The following is a 19,359-nucleotide window of genomic DNA, read 5'->3' on the forward strand; positions in this document are numbered from 1 at the left end:
CACCGATGAATTTTGGACACGAATCAAGGAGTGTTTCTCTAATGCGAGCAGCTGTATTGCTAGTCACCTGCGAGAGTACAGCTGACACACACAGGTAGAGTGTACAGAAGATAACCTGACAGGTGTTGGACACACAAACACGCTCACACGCACACACCTGATGCTAGTCATGCTTCCAGTCTCAGAGCCAAGCTTGCATCTCTCCAGCTGACTGGCGACAATCTGTCGTTCGGCTTCCAGCTCCCTGGTCAGACGTTCAAACTGCAGCTCCTAGAAAGAGAAAGAGAGACGGGGAGGGAGAGCAAGAATGTGTCAAAACAATCTGTCTATTTATTTACTGTCACATTTACAGTCATCCTGAGCATTAGTTTGGCTGCGTTCTCGCTGACACATTTTTAATTGTTGTGAAATGGACTCTGCAGTCTGTGATGGGAAAACAGGCCAGATATCGCTGCGTCTGCCAAGTTTCACACTGCCAGATATTCACAGAGAAGAGTTTGACATGTTGCAAAACTGTGACACCAAACTCAAACCATCACAAATGTGACATTTGCTATTGTGCCACTGAGGAAAGTCATGGAACAGCAGAAGGTTTTGGGGGAGAAGAATTCTGCTATTTTTTGACATATAGTGTCAAAAAAAAGTTGTAAGCATTACTCTAATGCTTGGCTCATCTATGCACTGACACCGAATGGATTTATACCCTGCTGGTAGGCATATGCTGGTTGACATTAATGGAGTGGTGGGAAAAAAAGTTGTCAGTCACATCTCCGCAGTTAAAAAACATTCATTTTTCCCCCAATTGTTGTAGAATAACAGACAAGAAGGACAACAGCCCTAGCTGTCCAGCCAGTGTGACGAAGAACTTCAGCTGCAAGAACATCCCTGGGGCAATGCATGTACCATGTTAAAGCTCTGCACATATGTATCTACGAGGAAAATTTTGAACTCCCGCATACTCTAAAAATATGATAATGAGGAAATGGGTCCATTGAGATAAATAGCTGATGACACCAATTCTCCCGTGGAGTGACATTACACCACTGCAGAAGAGACTGCAGCAAAATGATCCAGTCCAAAGAGCCACAAAGAGGATGTGGAAAACATGACGGACATAATTTAGTATGTTTTATGTATTTAATTGGATGGTTTTCTGTCTTTCCAGCAGAACAGGAGGTTCAATGGGTTTTTTTAAAGGCCGTGCTTAATGAGTATTTCCACTGCAATTGCGTCACATTTTGCTTTTACTGTTTTTATTCTGATGCTGCCACAAGTAACACACATACACTTACATACATTCATTTTGTGCAAGCTGGCCTCATAATGTATCGTATCACATATTATATCATCTGAACTGACTAGTAGGTCTTTGGTCATTAGCATGCGAGCCTCTCTTGAAGGGGGACCTATTCAGCTTGCTCGTTTTCATATACAACATAAAAGACAGACGTGGCCACGGTGACCTAAACTCAGTGTTTTGGACTAACACTTAACACCGAGTTGCAGTGTAAGCATTTGGTCACTGCCATGCTGGTTTTTTGAAGCCAGAAGTTACTTTATGTGGATGACAGACTGTAATGCTAATTTGTCAGCTAATGCTAGCTAGCTTGGTTAGCAAGCAGCAACAGACACACATGTCAGCTAATTAGCTAACTGACTAAGAAAATACCAGAATTTCGCTCACCAAAATTGAAGCACAAGCTTTTTGGACGGTCTGTACCACACACCAAGCCATTATACTAGTCAGATAATCTTTTGAAAATGACAGGAGTTTGCTGTTTGCTCAGTTTCAAGTCTGTATTTTTATTTTTGGCTTCTACAACAGTAGCTTTGTATCATTCAGCCTTGAAACCCATTTTATTTTCTTTCTCCTCGCTTAAGGTAAAGTTTCTTTTCATCGGCTTACACCAGGTTTAAACAGCAACTGGGTGGGGTATCTGTCCTGACGTGGTGATATTGGGGACAGCTCCAAATCCAGGAGCAGAAATATTGTTTAATATTTAAAGGACTCTAAAGCGTGAGCCTTGGCTCACAGAGAGTCCAGCATTCTAAGAGTATATATCTCACAAAATAAGGAAAAATGTAATAAATTGTACTTTTCGCTTTCCCTTATTTGACAAGGGATCGCCACAGCAGATACTTTGGTATATCTGATATGGCAGATACTCTTTCTGATGCCTCCTCAACCTCTTTAATGAGAGTAAAAAGAAGAACATCACCACACAAAGTCAAAGCTGGAGCTCTTTAAAACTGTCCAGTAGAGGTGTCAGTAGTATGCTTGTAAACTGGTGTTTTAAAATATTTGGTTATTATGACTTTCAGCATTGAGAACCAGAACACTGCAGTCCTGTGCAGACAGAAAATATCTTGCTAGTTAAGCAGACTTGACAGCCATGGCACGGATCAGGAAGTACATTCTATTAGGGTAATAATTCACTCCCTGGTTTTATAACGCATGGATATTGACTGGTATTAGCAGCAACCAAAATATACAATACAAAGTGTCAAAAAATGAACGTGAGTTATTTTTTATATCTAAACTCAATGTATGTGTTTGGTTTAGGACGCTGGTATCTGTTCAAGGCTTGGATGGCAGCTTTGTGAAACCTATAAGCTCCATTTTAAAAAGTCAAAAAGTTTTCATAAATCACTCATACGTGCCATTTAAGAGCAAATCTTTTCATTTGGGTGGCTCTTGATAGAGACCTTTTCTTAGGCTTAATTTATGCGTGATGAATAACCACTAATTAGCTGATGTGCAAACAAGCAAGCAGCTGATTAGGATATTTGTGTCTGCTGCTGTGATCATTATAGCTGATTAAATAAACGAAATTTACCAATTTGTGCGAAAGAAAAAAACAAAACAAGAAAGATCAAATTGTTTTGCTGAATCACTCAAATCAAGTGGAGAAGGCACATCAGCGGTCAGCCACTGCAGTGCTGGTTTCAAAGGTATGGTTTGGATCTTTAAATGGCTTTCTGACAGTCCTTTGGCTGGTTCGAGATAATAAAAGTGACATAATTACAATATGTCATGCCAGACCACAGGATACAATCAATCACTGTTTCCAAGGCAGTGTTTAAATAAAGACAAGCTATTATGAAAGAAATATGCACTCATCAACAAACAAAGGAAGTGAAGAACGTGATACAAGCGCACATACAGTGCCTGTTTCTCAGATCCTTTAAGGTTTACAAGTTTTCCATCACCATCACATAACCTTAATTCTCTTTTTTTCCCCCCTTTTTTTGGCAGGCTGTGAACCTGGTGGCTGTTGCCTGATGACTAAGACCCTGTGCAGGTAACGACCAACGTTCTGTGTTCTGTGCAAAGGTCGTTGTTTGCAGCCCGACTACAAATGCAGATGAATGCAGCTAATGAAAAGCTTAATCATCATCAGACGATAGCTGATTGTTTTCAGATTGCATTTTGGGAAATGCATTCCTCTTGTGGTTTCCACACTCAGTGTTTGGCTGCACTTAACCAAACTCACTCAAATGTGACTGATCAGCACTCCGACTGTGCAAACTGAAACCTGAAAGCTTCCGGGACCAAAATTCTCAGCCCTGTCAGCAAATCCATCATATTCATATGCAAATATCTGTTTACAGGGATTTTTTCCATCAGTCACCACACAGTACTATAGGAGTACGTGACTCCTTGATTAAATCCACCCATACTTAATTAAATTCAGACAATGCATTTAGTAAAGGCGCACACCTCTTTACATATAGTCTTATAGTTGATGGTGCATGTCAGAGTGGATTGGTCTGTCTCAGGGCTCAAATGTAGTGAAGGTGACAGTGCCCAAGAGTATAGGTTCATCATTCTCAAATGGAAGAACTTCCCAAATCTGGCAGTCAAACTGAGTAATAGCAGAGGATAACTGTTAGTGCAGCACTCCTCCAATCAGGCTTTGAAGGAAGAGTGGCCGGAGGGAAGCCATTCCTCACTAACAGGTACAAGACAGCCCACTGGTGGTTTGTCAAAAGGCAGCTGATTGGGCTCTTGGGCTATAACAAGAAAAATCCTCTGCCCTGATGAAATAAAAATTGAACTGTTCCACCATAGCTCCCATTCCCATGTGTGGAGAGAGCCGGGTAGTTAGAATCACCTTATTAATGTCATCGCTACAGTCGCTCAGTGGTGGTGAGACAGCATCGTGCTGTAGGGATGTTTTTCCTGTGACAGAGACTGTGAGACCCTTCGGAATAAATACAGAATAATCCCGAGTGAAAACCGTTTTCAGAGGGCTCAGGATACCAGGCTAAGCAGAAGGTTTATATTTCAAGAAGACAATGAAACAAAGCACATCACAGAGAAAACACAAGAGTTGCTTTGGATAACACTGTGAAAATCCTGGAGTTTTGCAGGCACAATCCAGACCTGATGCCAGGAGCAGCTCGGGAGACCTGAAAGCGGCCGAGCACCAACACTCTCATTCCAACCCGGCTGAGCTTAAAGGATTCTGCTGAGAAGAATGGCAGAGACCCCTGAAAGAAAGGATCATTCCCAAGAAAACTTGAGGCTGTTATTGCTTCCAAAGGGGCCTTAACCAAGACAAGGGTCTGAATACTTATAAAACCTGCACATCTCAGTCTTAACACACTCCAAAAACCTGTTTTTTTGTTTAGTCATTGTTTAGCACGTGTGTATGATGCCTCAAAAAACATCCATCTTAAGACGAGTGTGAATCATAACAAAACTCAAAAAACAATCCTATAAGGGGGAGGAAAGAAAAATACCACCCTCTAATAAACCCAATAAGTTTCATTTTGCTCACACAATAACTCTGTAAGACAAAAGACCCAGGTGGAGTTCCCAGCCAAATTAAGTTATACAGATTCAGAAAACAAATGCATATCATTACAAGAGAATAAAAACCAGTCTGCACCCAATGCAGTTTAATATTAGCATTACCATTTTTAATGACCTAAAAAAAGCTTGAAAAGAAACATTAATGCTATTTATAATGTGTATTTTATGGCTAAGAGTAGTGATGGAGAACATAGTGCTGGACTGTGGGAGCGTAAATGCCTAAGATGCCTGAGGCAACTCTAGGCTTCCCACCATAATGATACAATTTGATTATAATGAATCATTAATGTAATAACTTAACAAATCAAATTGCAAATTTCACTGTAATTACGCAACATCTTATTATTAATGGCAACTGGCCACACATACAGGCGCACACACCAGTATAGAGAAAAATGTGACACAGACACACACACAGGCATACAATGATAATTAAATACATCTGCAAGGATTCTGCAAGTGAGGACACAAACGTTGCACACATCAGTGGGGACATGCTGCTGTGCCTTTGTGCTGGTATCAAGACAACGCAGGGTTGAAATATTTTGCAGATCGCATCGAATTCTGTTTTTCTTTCTATCAAGTCTTCTTGGAAACTGGCTTGTATGTTTGCGTTGACATGCAACAGCAAAATATCAGCTACAATCGGGTGGCAAATTTAAGGAAGTAAAGTGGGTTTGCAGCCAGATTAGCTTCAGTACATTTTTGCCATTAATTCTCCAAGACTTTGGAAGGCTAGTGGAGATATGGAACTCCATTTTTCCAAAAGATATTTCCTAATTTGTTGTTTTGATGATAGTACGGAGAACCAAAAGCTCCCAAAGCTGTTTAACTGGTTTAAGAGTCGGTGACTGTGAAGTCTCCAGTATATAATTTAATTCAATTTAATTTATTTAAATTTATATAGTGCCAAACCACAACAGCAGTCGCCTCAAGGTGCTTTACATTGTAAGGTAAGGACCCTGCAGTGATACAGAGGAAACCCCAACAATCAAATGACCCGCTATGAGCAAACACTTGGTGACAGTGGGAAGGAAAAACTCCCCTTTAAGAGGAAGAAACCTCCAGCACAACCACGCTCAGGGAGGGGCGGGGCCATCTGGGTGATGAGAGGACAAAAAAACCCCAAAACAAAAATAAAACAAAACAATAAAACAAAAAACAAAACACACACTGTGGAAGAAAGCCAGATAAATAAAAATAATAATTAATCAACATTACACCATTTTAATACCATTCAAACTATTCAGTGAACCCTTGTGCATGGTGGATGGGGTCATGGGATTAATGTTGATCACTATACGTATTTGCAGTGTCCCTTCCCTTCAAGAGGACAAGCAAGATCCAGTAAAATCCCCCAAACACAGCCCCTCCACAAAGCCTTGAATTTTTTTCTCTTAACCTTGTCACCCATGTCCGTGTTCTCCAGTCAAACCAGAAGACATGACAAAGTGCAGCTTCTGAAAGCATTTTGCGAAGCAGAAAGTCTGGATGTTAACATTCACAGTGTGAGAACAGTTCGACATGCAGACGCTTCACTGTTTGCCCACTTTCAACATTTTCACACAGCACTAGGGATACAAATATAGCTGCTCAACAGAACCCGATTAATCAGTCATATTTGAGAGAAAACTAAGAAGCCACACATGCACGTAATTTTAGCCCTTTAGCCTAAAATCAATCATCATAGTATTTGTTGAAGTTTTAGCAAGCAGTCAATCACCCACGAGAAGCACACTGATGCTTTCAGCGTCTGTGATCTCATGATCCCATTGAAGATAAAAAGCTATAGTCTTCTGATGCCAGTGAGCTGCATTTCTTATTTACATCTCAAACACCACTCCACACATGGAAACTGCACGTTTCTCCCTGTGCGATCTGACTTTTTACGCAGCCAAATCAATCTAAACCCCCATAATCAGCTGATGCAACGAAAGGAACAGCAAGAGAGAGAGAAAGAAAAAAACACAACCTACTTTGAGGCAAAGTCTCTGTAGCAGATGAGGAAAAAAGTGTTTTTTGTTGTTTTGCACAGAGCACACACCGGCAGACTAACAGGCTGACTAACCAGCTCCATTGTGAGCTGTGAGAATTCAGATGCAAGTCTTCTCAGAAACAGCCAAACAAAAGCGATCACTCCCTCCTTTTTCTACCCCCCCTCCACTCCTCGCCCCCTCCGATCTCTGCTCCCTCCAATTCAGGGCTGAAGGGCAGACACCTGTTACTGCAGAGCAAGAGGAAGGGACTGTGATGGAATTTAATGCTGGAAAGGAGTACTGGTGAAGGAGTTGCATAAAAAATAAGCAACGCAGACACGTACCTTCACATGGACCATACTTCACAAAGAGACAAAATCACAGAATATCCCGCTTTGCTTTGCTCCTCTCTAGTCGAAAAGCGACAACAGTGCTCCCTCTCCCTCCTCCAAACGCTCATCTGTCCTGGGTCACACCAAGTGATAGAGAGACAAATAGAAAGACATAGAGAGAGAGCGAGAGACCGCAAGTGTCACTTGAGCTGCCTGCACCCCGGCCCCTTGTCTGTCTCTCGCTCGCTCTCTTTGCTTCTATGTCTGTGTCTCTTTTTCTCCCTCCTCCGGGGCCATGAAGCACACACTCACACACATACACACACTGTGTTCACTGAGGCACAAAGGTCCCCATGGCAACGGAGCATTTAGAAGCCCCGTGGCATTATTTATGCAACGTTGCATCACAATGGGCCCTCCCACCGGCCCAGCATGCCAAAAAAGCCCGCTGCTCGCCCGTCACTCTCTGTCTCTGTGACTCTCTCTCTCCCTCTCTTTCTCTCTGAGCAGACCATCTGCACCCCCTCCCTCCCTCATCCACCATCACTGAAAAGCAAGGAGGGATTTTGGGAGGAGGAGAGCAAAGGACGCAAGAGAGCCTGAAGATGGAGAGGAAGTGGGATGGAGGAAGGCACTCACACACACACACACACACACACACACACACACACACACACACACACACACACACACACACACACACACACACACACACACAGTGTTCTGCCTCAGTGAAATCCTATGGGCTGAGATGGAAGTAAGGAATGTATGGGGCCAAAAAAGTGCATTAGGTGTGTTCAAACTCACCCAAACACAAAACCATATGCAGATTACACACGGCTGTAGTACGATGTAGTTATTATCTGTAAAGACCCGATCACATCACCATTTTATAGAAGTGTACAATCAGGTCATTTCAACTGAACCAGCATTTGTCTCAGTGGAATCTAAAGCAGTATGACTGAGCCTTCCTGAACTCTAACATGAGGAAGTGCCAAGCCTCCAGGGAACGGAGAGTCACACTATCCAAACTACACACCGAGGCAGAGTGTAGGTGTCTTTGCTTAAGTGCTTCACGAACAGGGGTGGTTTGCAGCGTGCTCGAAATCTCTTGTTCTTTTAGTGACTGTGCAAGCTTGGTGGCAAAGTGTCAGCGTTATCATATCCCAGAATAAGATACTTGTATTCATACATAACACTCTAACTTCCCTTAGCTGCTAACATGTTAGGGTAGGATTGACACAGGAGAAGTGAAACACTGATGTTCTTTCCTGGTTTCACAAACAGGTGCACTGGCTGCTTTTCACCTCATTCATTTAAAGGTAGACTTCTTCTGTATAGTTATAGCAATAATTATAAACTTTAGCCCAACTAAAATTTGAAATGAGCCATCTTGTCATCAAGTGATATTGTTGCCCTCTGCAGGACTGGACTATTAGGGGCGGTAATAGATAGGCCTAATGGGCGATCGTGGCTCAAGAGTTGGCAGTTCGTCTTGTAATTGGAAGGTTGCCGGTTCGAGCCCCGGCTCGGACAGTCTCGGTCGTTGTGTCCTTGGGCAAAACACTTCACCCGTTGCCGCCTGGTGGTGGTCAGAGGGCCCGGTGGCGCCAGTGTCCAGCAGCCTCGCCTCTGTCAGTGCGCCCCAGGGCAGCTGTGGCTACAATGTAGCTTGCCATCACCAGTGTGTGAATGGGTGGATGACTGAATGTGTAAAGCGCTTTGGGGTCCTTAGGGACTAGTAAAGCGCTATACAAATACAGGCCATTTACCATTTAACGTCATACAAGGCTAACTTATTACAATTAGACTGAAACAGGACTAAACTTAGTTGCATACTAGCAGATTATTAAGACTGTCGATTCTGAATTAAGCTTTGTGGTTGGTGGTGTGGGGCTGGAAGTCCGCACAACTGGTCTTCCAAAATGGAGGTTGCTATCATATTAACTGCATTATGGCTTTCTGTACAGAATAGGTAAGGTCAGTCATATAAACTGCATTTACAGTATACAGTTCTACAGTGGCTGATTACTGCTGGCATGTCTTTGTACAGCTAGTACCATAGACTACAAGTTAACTCGTCACAATGTTAACTTACAGTGAAATGAAATATTGTCAGATAATTATACCCAGGTGAGCATCACATGAAACACACGCATGCATAATCATGTCTTACCCAGAAGCAATCTGACTGGAAACCTGAATCCATGATTTCGCAGCAGGTGTTTCTCTGATTGTTACTTTCCATCGTGCCAAGAAGCCCTGTGAACGTATCTTCAGACTGTTTTAGTTTTGTTTTACGCTCTCGGACTCGCCCACCTCCTCTCTCTGTCCGAACGACACTAAAGCAGTCACTGCAACCCAATAAAAACATTGCGTGCATGCAAAGCTCCAGCGTCCGATCATTTCCTTATTCAAATTTAAACTGGCTCAGTTTACGTGGCTGTTCAGCTTCAGGCAGGTTAAATCACAGAGGTAAGATGAGTGTTTGGGTGAAACAGATGGATCAGTTTGATCAACTCTTTGTTTCAGTGTGAAAGTTAGATAACAGCAAATGATGTGAACACGCCCTGAACATGTGTGTATTTGTTTTTGCAGACTAAAGAAATGTGTCTTAGTAATTGTATCTACACAGTAAATTATATGGCCAGCAACAAAAAAAAAACATTTTTTCCAATCGATTTCCATTTATTTCAGAAAGTACTTATCAAATAGTGAAACATGTTGTGTTACTCTATCACAAAGAACATTAGGCCTAAGCGATACTGCTTCACTGTTCTACATCTAAAGAGTTCAGAGACGCCTTTACAAAGACTGGTGAGAGCGATGCAGAGGCATTTGTAATCACATCAAGAGTGTTTCATTAGACCCTCCTTCCCTCATGAACATAAATGTCTTCTAACTTCAAAACATCAACTGTGAGGGCAGAAAGCTTTGACAGAAAGATGCAGATTAAATGAATCAGCTATTCACTTGCAGATAATGATTCTTTTTGTCTCGTTATGTGCAAACACCAAACATCCTGCTGGGTCAGGACTCCATGGAGGCTCCTGCTAGATGTTGGACACATTACTTTAAGGTGCTGTGTGGCATGGTAGTATCCATTGACAGAAAGTGAATTATGGCCATAAAAAGATGCACGTGATCAGCAAATACATTCGAGATAGGCTGCACTATTTAAAGAATGACTGATCAGTAGAAGGTTGGGTCAGTTGATTCCTGTTGTTAAATGGTTTTGAAATGATATACAGCAGCACTTTTCTACTCTGAGTACTACAAGCCACATTCACTCAATCACAGGGGGGCAAATTCGAGGTTCAGTATCGTCCCCAAGGACACTAGGACATGCGGACCGGAGGAGCCAGGGCTCAAACAACTGACCCTCCCGTTAGTAGGCGACCCACTGCATCTACTGAGCTGCAGCTGCTCCCATTGAAACCATCTCAGCAGGCTAAGATGCCAGCGTCTGTCCTGTTAGGATATTTTTGGTGCGAACCTGACAGTCATCCACCTCAAGATTACATGTGCTGTCTATTCTAAGATTCTTGTCTGCTTAGTTGGAAAGAATAGCTATCTGAGGTACCACAGCCTCTCTGCCAGCTCCAACCAGTCTGGTATTCTCCTCTGACCTTTCTCACCAACAAGCTGTTTCTGTCTGCAGAACTGCCACTCACTGGATGTTTTTTTGTTTTTCACACCATTCTGAGTAAATTGTAGCAACAGCTGTGGTGAAAATCCCAGAAGATCAGATGCTTCAAAAATACCCATAACACCTGGCCTACCACCAACACTCATACCACAGTTAGTTAGCTAGTAAAAACCAGGCTGGATTATAAAATTTGCAAATTTGTTAGAAATGTTCAAAACTAAATATCGGCTGTATAAATGTTTTAAGACCTAAAATTGAATCTCCTAATTACTACTTCTCTTAGTTGTAAAAGTAGTTATAGACTTGGTTTGAACTCTGGGCTTAAAAATGGCCCACAGTTCAAACCAGGTACTCAATTGATGGTTTAATTTCCATCAACTGAGTTATTAATTGTAGTTAATAAGGGAGGAAAATGAGGAAAATTGGACCCCTTTTGGATCTGCTTTTTCTGTGTGTGACAAAGTGGATGAGCAGTTGTAATGCTCTCCATTTGTCCCAGATGTGTTGACCTTTTTTTGCACATTATGCACATTATTCTGTCTCTGTATTTATTTGCTATGATTTGCTATTTATCAAAGTAACATTGCTGCGCTCACTATCCCGGGTTGTTTGTGTAAGCCAGGCGTGTCCAAAGTCCGGTCCATTTTTAATTGACCCTCAAGTAATTTTATAAATAGAATAGAATATGGCCCGCACTTCAACTTTTGCTTGAGTGTATTACACTTCTTAGTTTTAACACCAGGGGGAGCCGCTGTTGATAAAGGCAGTTGCTCTACCAAAAAGGACAATCACAGAAGAAACTTACCCCAAGTTACCAAACATGGCAGAACCAAAGAAGCGAAAGGTAGAAAGTGAGTGCAGAAAATTTCAGACATGGTGGGAGAGTGAATATTTCTTCAAAGGATTAAAGGGGAAGTGTGTCTGTTTGATCTGCACTGAAACTGTGGCAGTTATAAAAGAGTATAATGTACGACGTCATTATGAAACCAAACATCAGGCCTATGCATCCTACACTGGTGCTGAGCGAGAGCAGAAATTAAAGCAAAGGGTAGCTATCCTGCGGGGTCAGCAACAGTATTTTTTTCGTGCTCAAATTGTCCAGGAAAAGGCTCCAATAGCAGCTATGAGGTCGCCCAACTCATCGCAAGACATGGCAAGCCTTTTTCAGATGGAGACCTCATAAAACGCTGCCTCGTTAAAGTCACTGAAATAATGTGCCCGGAAAAAGTGCAGGACTTCAACAACGTCAGCATGTCCAGAAGTACAGTTGTGCAAGGCATTGAAGACTGTCAGCCAACATTAAACTGCAACTGTCTGATAAAGCTGTGCTTTGGATTTTTACTCCATCGCATGCGATGAGAGCACTGATGCCACAGACACCGCACAGCTGCTAATTTTTTTTTTTGCGGGGAGTGGACGAGAGCACGAGCGCTTTAGGTGAGTAAAAAATATATTCCACAGTACCCGTGTGTTAATAAGCATGCATGTGCAGGTACACATGCTTCAAATATCAATAATGCGCATCAATTCTGTCACTACCCTGCTTTTGCGCACCACTTTCTTATATGCGTTTTTCTTGTTTACACACAGAGTACACACCGCTGTGCACAGCGCACGCACACGCAAAGTCAGCTGATCTCATCTGATGCAGATCTGCTCCTTGATCAAGTGACATTTGTCCGGATTTTTGGCACGAGTGGCGTACGATGAGCACCGCGGCTGGATGGCCCGATTTACATACCATACTGATACTCACCAGAATAATTTACTAAAATTATTTGCACTCCTGTTATTAAGTCCAGTTCAGTCTGTTAATGTTGATAACCGTTTCAAACGAACGTTAATAGGTGTGTTGCTAAGCCTAAGAACTTAAATAACAAGCTTGAAATGTACCCGTCCCATTTTCCCCTTTGTTTTTTTCTCTGTGCTGTAAATCTTCTGTCCAAGAAGAAATCTGCTGCTGTTCTGAGAATGAGCTACCAAAGCTTTTTCTGAATAAATCAATAAAGATCCATTTATGGAAAGCTGTGATGAAGGCAGTTTTGTCTTTAATTATATTCAACAATATAACACATTTGACCACTTTTAAATGATTTTTCTAACTTTAATACACTACAGTTAAGGTTATGTACCTAATTTCTAGTAAGTGGCCCAGCCCCTCCTATATTTTTATGTATGTGGCCCTCCGTGAAAAAAGTTTGGACACCCCTGGTGTAAGCATTCTGTTGCCAGCAAATCGAACATTCTGCAAATTAAGGCAAATACTCAGTTACATGTTTCTTTATATTTTATTATGTTACAGATTAAGTCATTTGTTCATACTTACTTTGTTCTTTCTTTTCAGTCTTCATGTAGGTCTGGTGTGGGGAAAGGCCCGCCTAGCAATTCCTCATTTAGGTTGAACCAAGAGGAGGGGTTTCTTTTACCACAGAAATGCTTCCTTTGGTTTGTTTCCAGGTCCGAAGGGATTTGTTGAATCTTTTTTTTTTTGGTAATACATTTAGTTGTGTAAATGTGCTAATTAGGAGTGTGAGGAGGTTTTTGTCATTTTTAGTCAACTATGTAGAGTTTTCGATCACTCAGCTCAAGTGAGTGGTGCTGGCCGGACTAATTGAAGGGCGATTGATGGCCCTATATATAGTCAGTCTCTGCCAGACTCAGATGAGAGAGGAGAGGTGAGCTGTGTTACCAAATCCATGTACTTTCGAGTTTTGTTAATTAAGTTACTTTGGGGGGAAGTTTTGTTTGGAAGTTTCATGCAGGGTGGGGTCCACTGTAAATAAATTGCTCACCTCTGAAAACCCAAAATGTCTCCTGAGTCTGCTTCCCTACCACCTTCGTTGACGTTCGAGTCTGACCACTTCACACTGTGAAAAACGGCATTGTTCTCCATAGACCGTAAATGCAGCTAATGTTACACAATATAATAATAAACACCAAAAACTAATGGAAAACAATACATTTTGAAATTTTGCTAAATTTCCTCCCCTTCATTTGATTCACACTGGCTCTGCTGCTGACCATTCTCCATGGATGTATAACATTTTCTTTATATTTACCACTCAGGCTAAAAGTTGAATATGTACTGTCCATTACGTCATGGTTAAAAACTTTATGTCCACCGAGGCAGCCACGTCTCCTAATGCATGTTTACAGAGGCAGGTCGGTCCATAATTCAAATCATAACGTGCTGGATTTTCAATCAGTTTTCAAGTGCTTTAACATTTATATCTCATACAACTTTCTGATTTCCCAATGGCCCCACCCCACCTGTTTCTAAGTCCCGCCCTTGTACTACTTCGTTTAAAAAAAACAAAAAAAACAACCTGCAAACACGCCTGCTGTCTGGGGAAATAAGTGGCTTATAAAAGGGGCCCAACATTTTTTTTTGCCTTTGGGCAAAGAGGTTAATCCAGCCATGAGCCTCACTGATTGCATGTGTGTCATTTTCCTTCAAACTCAACAAACTAACATAATAGAAACTAACTATTATTAAAGCTTTTGGTCTTATAATCAATAGACTACACAGTCTTAACTTTCTTGAAAAAAAGACACACACACACACACTCTCTGGTGGCAGGAACTCTGAATGTGTGCATGTGTGTGTATGTGAGCGAGTAATCATAGCTTGATAAGCAATTAAGAGAAAAGGACAACAATTAACTATGTCTTAATGAGCAGGTTCCACAATCAAGTGCTTGTCAGCTGATTGCATTACTAAAGATTCAGCTCCAATCTGAGCTTCTTAATGGAGACAGAGGGAGGACGGAAAGAGAGTTAGTGTGCAGCCACTAGCTCATAAGACCACGCTGGCCCCTGAAAACCCTATTAAAGCAATTAGTAAAGTAAGATAAATGACTGTAGGACAGTGGTGGGCTGCATGGGGAGCAAAGTTAGAGTGTGTGTGTCCTAGCTGTAGCTGTCCCTCTCTCTTTCTCTCTCTCCCCAGTGTAAAGCGGTCTAATTGTGCCCCTTGGTGTCCGACTGGCATTTAGATGTTTTAGATGGGGGGGGGTACTGTTCGATGCGAAAATGTCACAGTGGCTGTGTAAGCTAAGCCTGCTGCTGTCTGGAGTTTGTGTTTCAGAATGGACAATTATTAGGTACATCCAGCTGGCAACAAAGTTGTCCTGTAAGTGGAGGGAAAACAGCCAACATGAGAAGGTGGGGGCTGATAAAAAGATTGTGTAGGGCAGCGGTCCCCAACCTTTTTTGCGCCACGGACCGGTTTATGTCCGACAATATTTTCATGGACCAGCCTTTAAGGTGTCGTGGATAAATACAACAAAATAAAACCAGTACTGGTACCAAAAAAAAGAAGATTTATTCAGAACACATGGGAAAAGACCCATGGAAACTGAGTTAACGATAAAAAAAAAAAAGAAATAACGCTAAAAAACATCAATTTCACACCCGAGCCTCAACTCTCGCGGCCTGGTACCAAACGACTCGTGGCCCGGGGGTTGGGGACCGCTGGTTTAGGGAGCCATATAAGTGTGATAAAGAAAAAGGAGAGATTGGGGGGGGGGGATTTAACTCTCCACAGATACTACTTAAGCGTTCATCCCAAACCAGACAGATTTGTCTTGTTGTTTCCCTGTAGCTGGTCTAATTCCTCTCCTTATCCCTGCTTCTCTTTTCAACTGGCTTCAAAGACGTTGGTAGGTACATAAATTATGAGCAACGGTAAAATATTCAGAGTGCTGTGTCTTTGTTGAGCTTACAGTGCTGCTAAATAGGAACGCTACTCAGCTGCCATCAAGGTAAAATTGTTTATTCAAACTGCGGGCCAAATCAAAATCTCAAGGATGTTGAAAGCTCAAGGCCAAGTCATGAGGTAAACATCTAAAGGCTAAGAGTTCTCTCGGGCTTTCTTGACATTGTTGCTTTAATCGCATTGAAACACCTTGTGGCCTTGTTATTTCTGTCTCGTTTATTGCCCGTTGCTGGGAGCTTTGCCAATCAGGCATTTTGTTTCTCCCCTTGAAAAATAAAAAACGCTATCTTCAGGTGCAAAAGAGGACGCATAAGCACCTTTGCCTAATAAAAGCTTGGCTGTTTGAATCCAAAATGGATTCAAAAACAAAACAAAATACAAAGACTTGCATGAGATCACAATGGGTCTCTCTTTTTTAAAATTTTAATCTTCTCTGAACTCATGTAGTCACAACCCACGCATTGTTCCTCTTCAAAAGTCCAATTCTACTCAAGAAAAGTGCAGACCAAGTGTCTTGCCACGCTGGTTTTTAATCAAGGATGTGTTAGTAGTCGACTTATGTGGGCTGGACTCCATGCAGAGCAGAAAGGATTAGTCACGTAAACAATTAGCTGATTAGGGGAGCTCTTCTGGTGAACTGTGTTGTTTGGCTGAAAGGGGAAACATTTGTTGGTTTTACTTTCCCAACTTTTAGGATTTTCTTTTGTTTTACTTTAACATTATAGTTAGTTGTTACTCCCCAGTAATTGAACAGATGCATAGACTGTAACTAAACGATGGAATAGCCACCATGATGTCACCAGTTAGATTGTTAGTCCTCCTTTCTGTTTTTTTGTTGTTTTTGTTCATTTTGGTTTGGTTTGGTTTGGTTTTGGGGTTTAGAAGGGACTATATTTGGATGAAATGCTAAGTTAGCAGTTAGCAAGCTGCATGTATCCAATGCACAGATGCAAACACAGTATTTTTTTTTAATTACTGTCAAGTAACAGACTAATAAAAATAAAAGAAATTCCTTAAAATTAAAGGGACAAAGTGGCAGGCTGTGCTACACAGTCTATAATTTTTTTCAGATTATTTTATTAAAATGTTATAAAAGGGGCACCTGGTCCAGCATGTGACCACAGTGGCTGAGCCAGGGCCCTGTGCTGGGCATCTGTCCCCATCTTTTATTCCCTTCTTCAGACAAAAGTTAAAAAAAAAAAAAATCCAAAATGCCACAAAGAGCACCAACAACGTGGAAAAACCAAAGCATTTTTATTTTTATCCTAAACATGTTTTTTGGGGGTTTATAAAGACTGACTTGACTAAAGTAGTCATTACAGGAAGTGTAGTTTTGGCATTTCTACAATGATCTAATTTTTTCCAGAATGTGCCACTTGGACAAAAGAAGGCATCTGAATATGTGAGTTTCTTTCCTGAGGCAGTGTAAATGCAGAATAGCAAATCAAGTGCACGGAAAATTTACAGTGAGGATACTGCAGCCAACATTCAAGTTGCGCTTCAACTTTTGATCCCAAAACAAACTAGAGGCCAGCCTTTTAAAAATTGATTTATGTTTAAAGCCAACAAAAAATACAGCTTTGGGCCAAGAAAGTATCAGTTAAAAAACAGCAAATTATTCATTGCTGGAACTTTGTGCGCATACATCTTTCTCGGTGACGTCAAAGAAAGAAGCAGCAGCAGCTAGACTTTGATCAGGGATGTTAATATGCACGTTCTATAAATGTATGAATGATAAGCTTTTACTTCAGACAATGTGAGATCAGAGAGAAGACTGAGGGCAACTGGAGACCGCTGTTTTCATTCAGAAGGATTTCTATAGTCTTCCTCTGCAGACAGTTCCCCTTGTGGTCTTCTTCACTTTGGTTTTACCTCACATACAGTGGCTTGCAAAAGTATTCGGCCCCCTTGAACTTTTCCACATTTTGTCACATTACAGCCACAAACATGAATCAATTTTATTGGAATTCCAGGTGAAAGACCAATACAAAGTGGTGTACACGTGAGAAGTGGAACGAAAATCATACATGATTCCAAACATTTTTTACAAATAAATAACTGCAAAGTGGGGTGTGCGTAATTATTCAGCCCCCTGAGTCAATACTTTGTAGAACCACCTTTTGCTGCAATTACAGCTGCCAGTCTTTTAGGGTATGTCTCTACCAGCTTTGCACATCTAGAGACTGAAATTCTTGCCCATTCTTCTGCTACTGACTCAGCCATGGATCAAACCACGTGCCGGGTCCTGACGGAGCTAAGGGGGTAGGCTCAATCACCAGGCGCTTTTCTGATCCCCTCCCCCAGTGTGGGGTCCTCATCTTCCTGTTCCGGGTGGGTGCCTGGTTGTAATCTTCATAGGGGTCTTTTGAATTGACAAAAAAAAATGCAATTTTTTTTGTCACATGGTGTCCCTCCACCCAGAGATCACATGCAATCTGATCTTTTCAGTTCTTATTCGGACTACTTCCATATTTGGTCCTAAATCGGGTACAGCTAAAAAAAGAAAAAAAAAGAAAAAGTGCACCATCACACTGAAGAGTCAAATCAGAATTCATGTGAACTTAACATCGCTCACCTGATGGTCTAGCTTCAAGTGTTACAAGTGTGGAGGGACGCTGACAGATGGGGTTAAAAGTAACCGTCAACAACCGTCAACAACCACCAACATCCGGAAATTTTTGCAGAAATCTGCTTCAGTGAGGTAATTCGTCTCGCACGTCAAAGACACCTGTCTCCAACTCAGTATTTACACATGGCTCCATCGAGAATCAGCAACCATAATTAAAGAACTGTCTCCTTTCTTATCCTCACCGTCATGCCATGTTTTCTGTACGACAGCGTGTTTTGTCTTTGGTATTCTTCATTTTTTGCTTGCAGATGAGTTTAGGTCAAAAAAACCAGAGCAGCAAACCTGATCTGAGCACTGCGATGTGAATACAGCATTTTAGATTTAAATGAGCGTGATTTTACTAGATTAACCACACATCACCACTGACACTTATCAACCTTTAATCTATCAGTAATATTTTATAATATTGATGAACATTTTCAGTACTCAGTAAAGAAATCCACCTGCAATTTTTAAAGTACATTTTCATTTTTCATTAAAAAAAATGAAAATATAATGAATACAGACTTTTTTTATTTTCCTGAATATAAATGTAGAAGAGAAGACAGTCCAAAATATGAGGCAAAATTTTGTAAATACTTTTAATCAATTTAAAGCTGAATCCAACTCTGTAAGCCTGAATTTAAGACTTTTTCAGTTGTATTTCACTGTTGTAGCAAACCTAGAAAAGTGTCTGGACTTCATACTGAAAAAGCTCCGAGAAGCTACTGAAGAAGCTTTTCGGATGAGAGGTGAAACGTCTTCAAGCAACTTAAAGAAGTCCAGACGCTTTTCTTTCCAAGCTCCTTAGACTACGATGAACCTTCACAGACAAACCTAGAAAAATTTAGTCCATGTGCATTTTTCTAGGTAGTAATTTTCAGAGTGCACTCTATGGCACAGTCTGTTTTTTTTTAATGGTAGCTTCATTTTAATAGAGACTGAATCAACCAAACATCAGAAAAAAAACATTACATAAAAATTAATTTGCATATCATTGAGTGAAATAAGTATTTGACCGTGTATAAATCAGCCAGAATTCTGGCTCCTCAAAACCGTCTGTGATCCCATGTGACACAGATTACAATCAATTGCAGATATCCCTTATCTGAGAAAATGACAACTATATTTGCAACATTTCTGTTTCTCTCTATTAAAATGAAACTACCACTAAAATGAGAGACTCTTCATTTCTTTCTAAGTGAGCAAACTAAAAAATTCAGCCGGGGATCAAATAACTATTTCCCCCACTGTCTAC

At 41.2% G+C, this 19,359-nt stretch overlaps 1 protein-coding gene and 1 long non-coding RNA gene across 9 annotated transcripts in view; one reads left to right on the forward strand and one right to left on the reverse strand.

Moving 5' to 3' along the window:
* ctnnd2b (catenin (cadherin-associated protein), delta 2b) overlaps positions 1 to 19,359 on the reverse strand; it is a 198,488-nt gene that overhangs the window by 127,204 nt on the left and 51,925 nt on the right. For 7 of the 8 annotated variants that reach the window (XM_039602850.1, XM_039602849.1, XM_039602843.1 and 4 more), the window contains exon 3: positions 158 to 270. In XM_039602850.1, coding sequence (XP_039458784.1) covers positions 158 to 270 — 113 coding nt within the window. Of the gene's footprint in view, positions 1 to 157; positions 271 to 7,139; positions 7,469 to 19,359 lie in introns of those variants that run through there. The other variant, XM_039602847.1, reaches the window with a different exon arrangement.
* On the forward strand, positions 1,628 to 4,580 carry LOC120434565. Its single transcript, XR_005609177.1, has 3 exons — positions 1,628 to 1,712; positions 3,257 to 3,302; positions 4,367 to 4,580. It is a non-coding gene; the product is annotated as an uncharacterized LOC120434565 (long non-coding RNA).

Source organism: Oreochromis aureus, linkage group 18, assembly GCF_013358895.1.
Source record: "Oreochromis aureus strain Israel breed Guangdong linkage group 18, ZZ_aureus, whole genome shotgun sequence".
Lineage (NCBI taxonomy): Eukaryota > Metazoa > Chordata > Actinopteri > Cichliformes > Cichlidae > Oreochromis > Oreochromis aureus.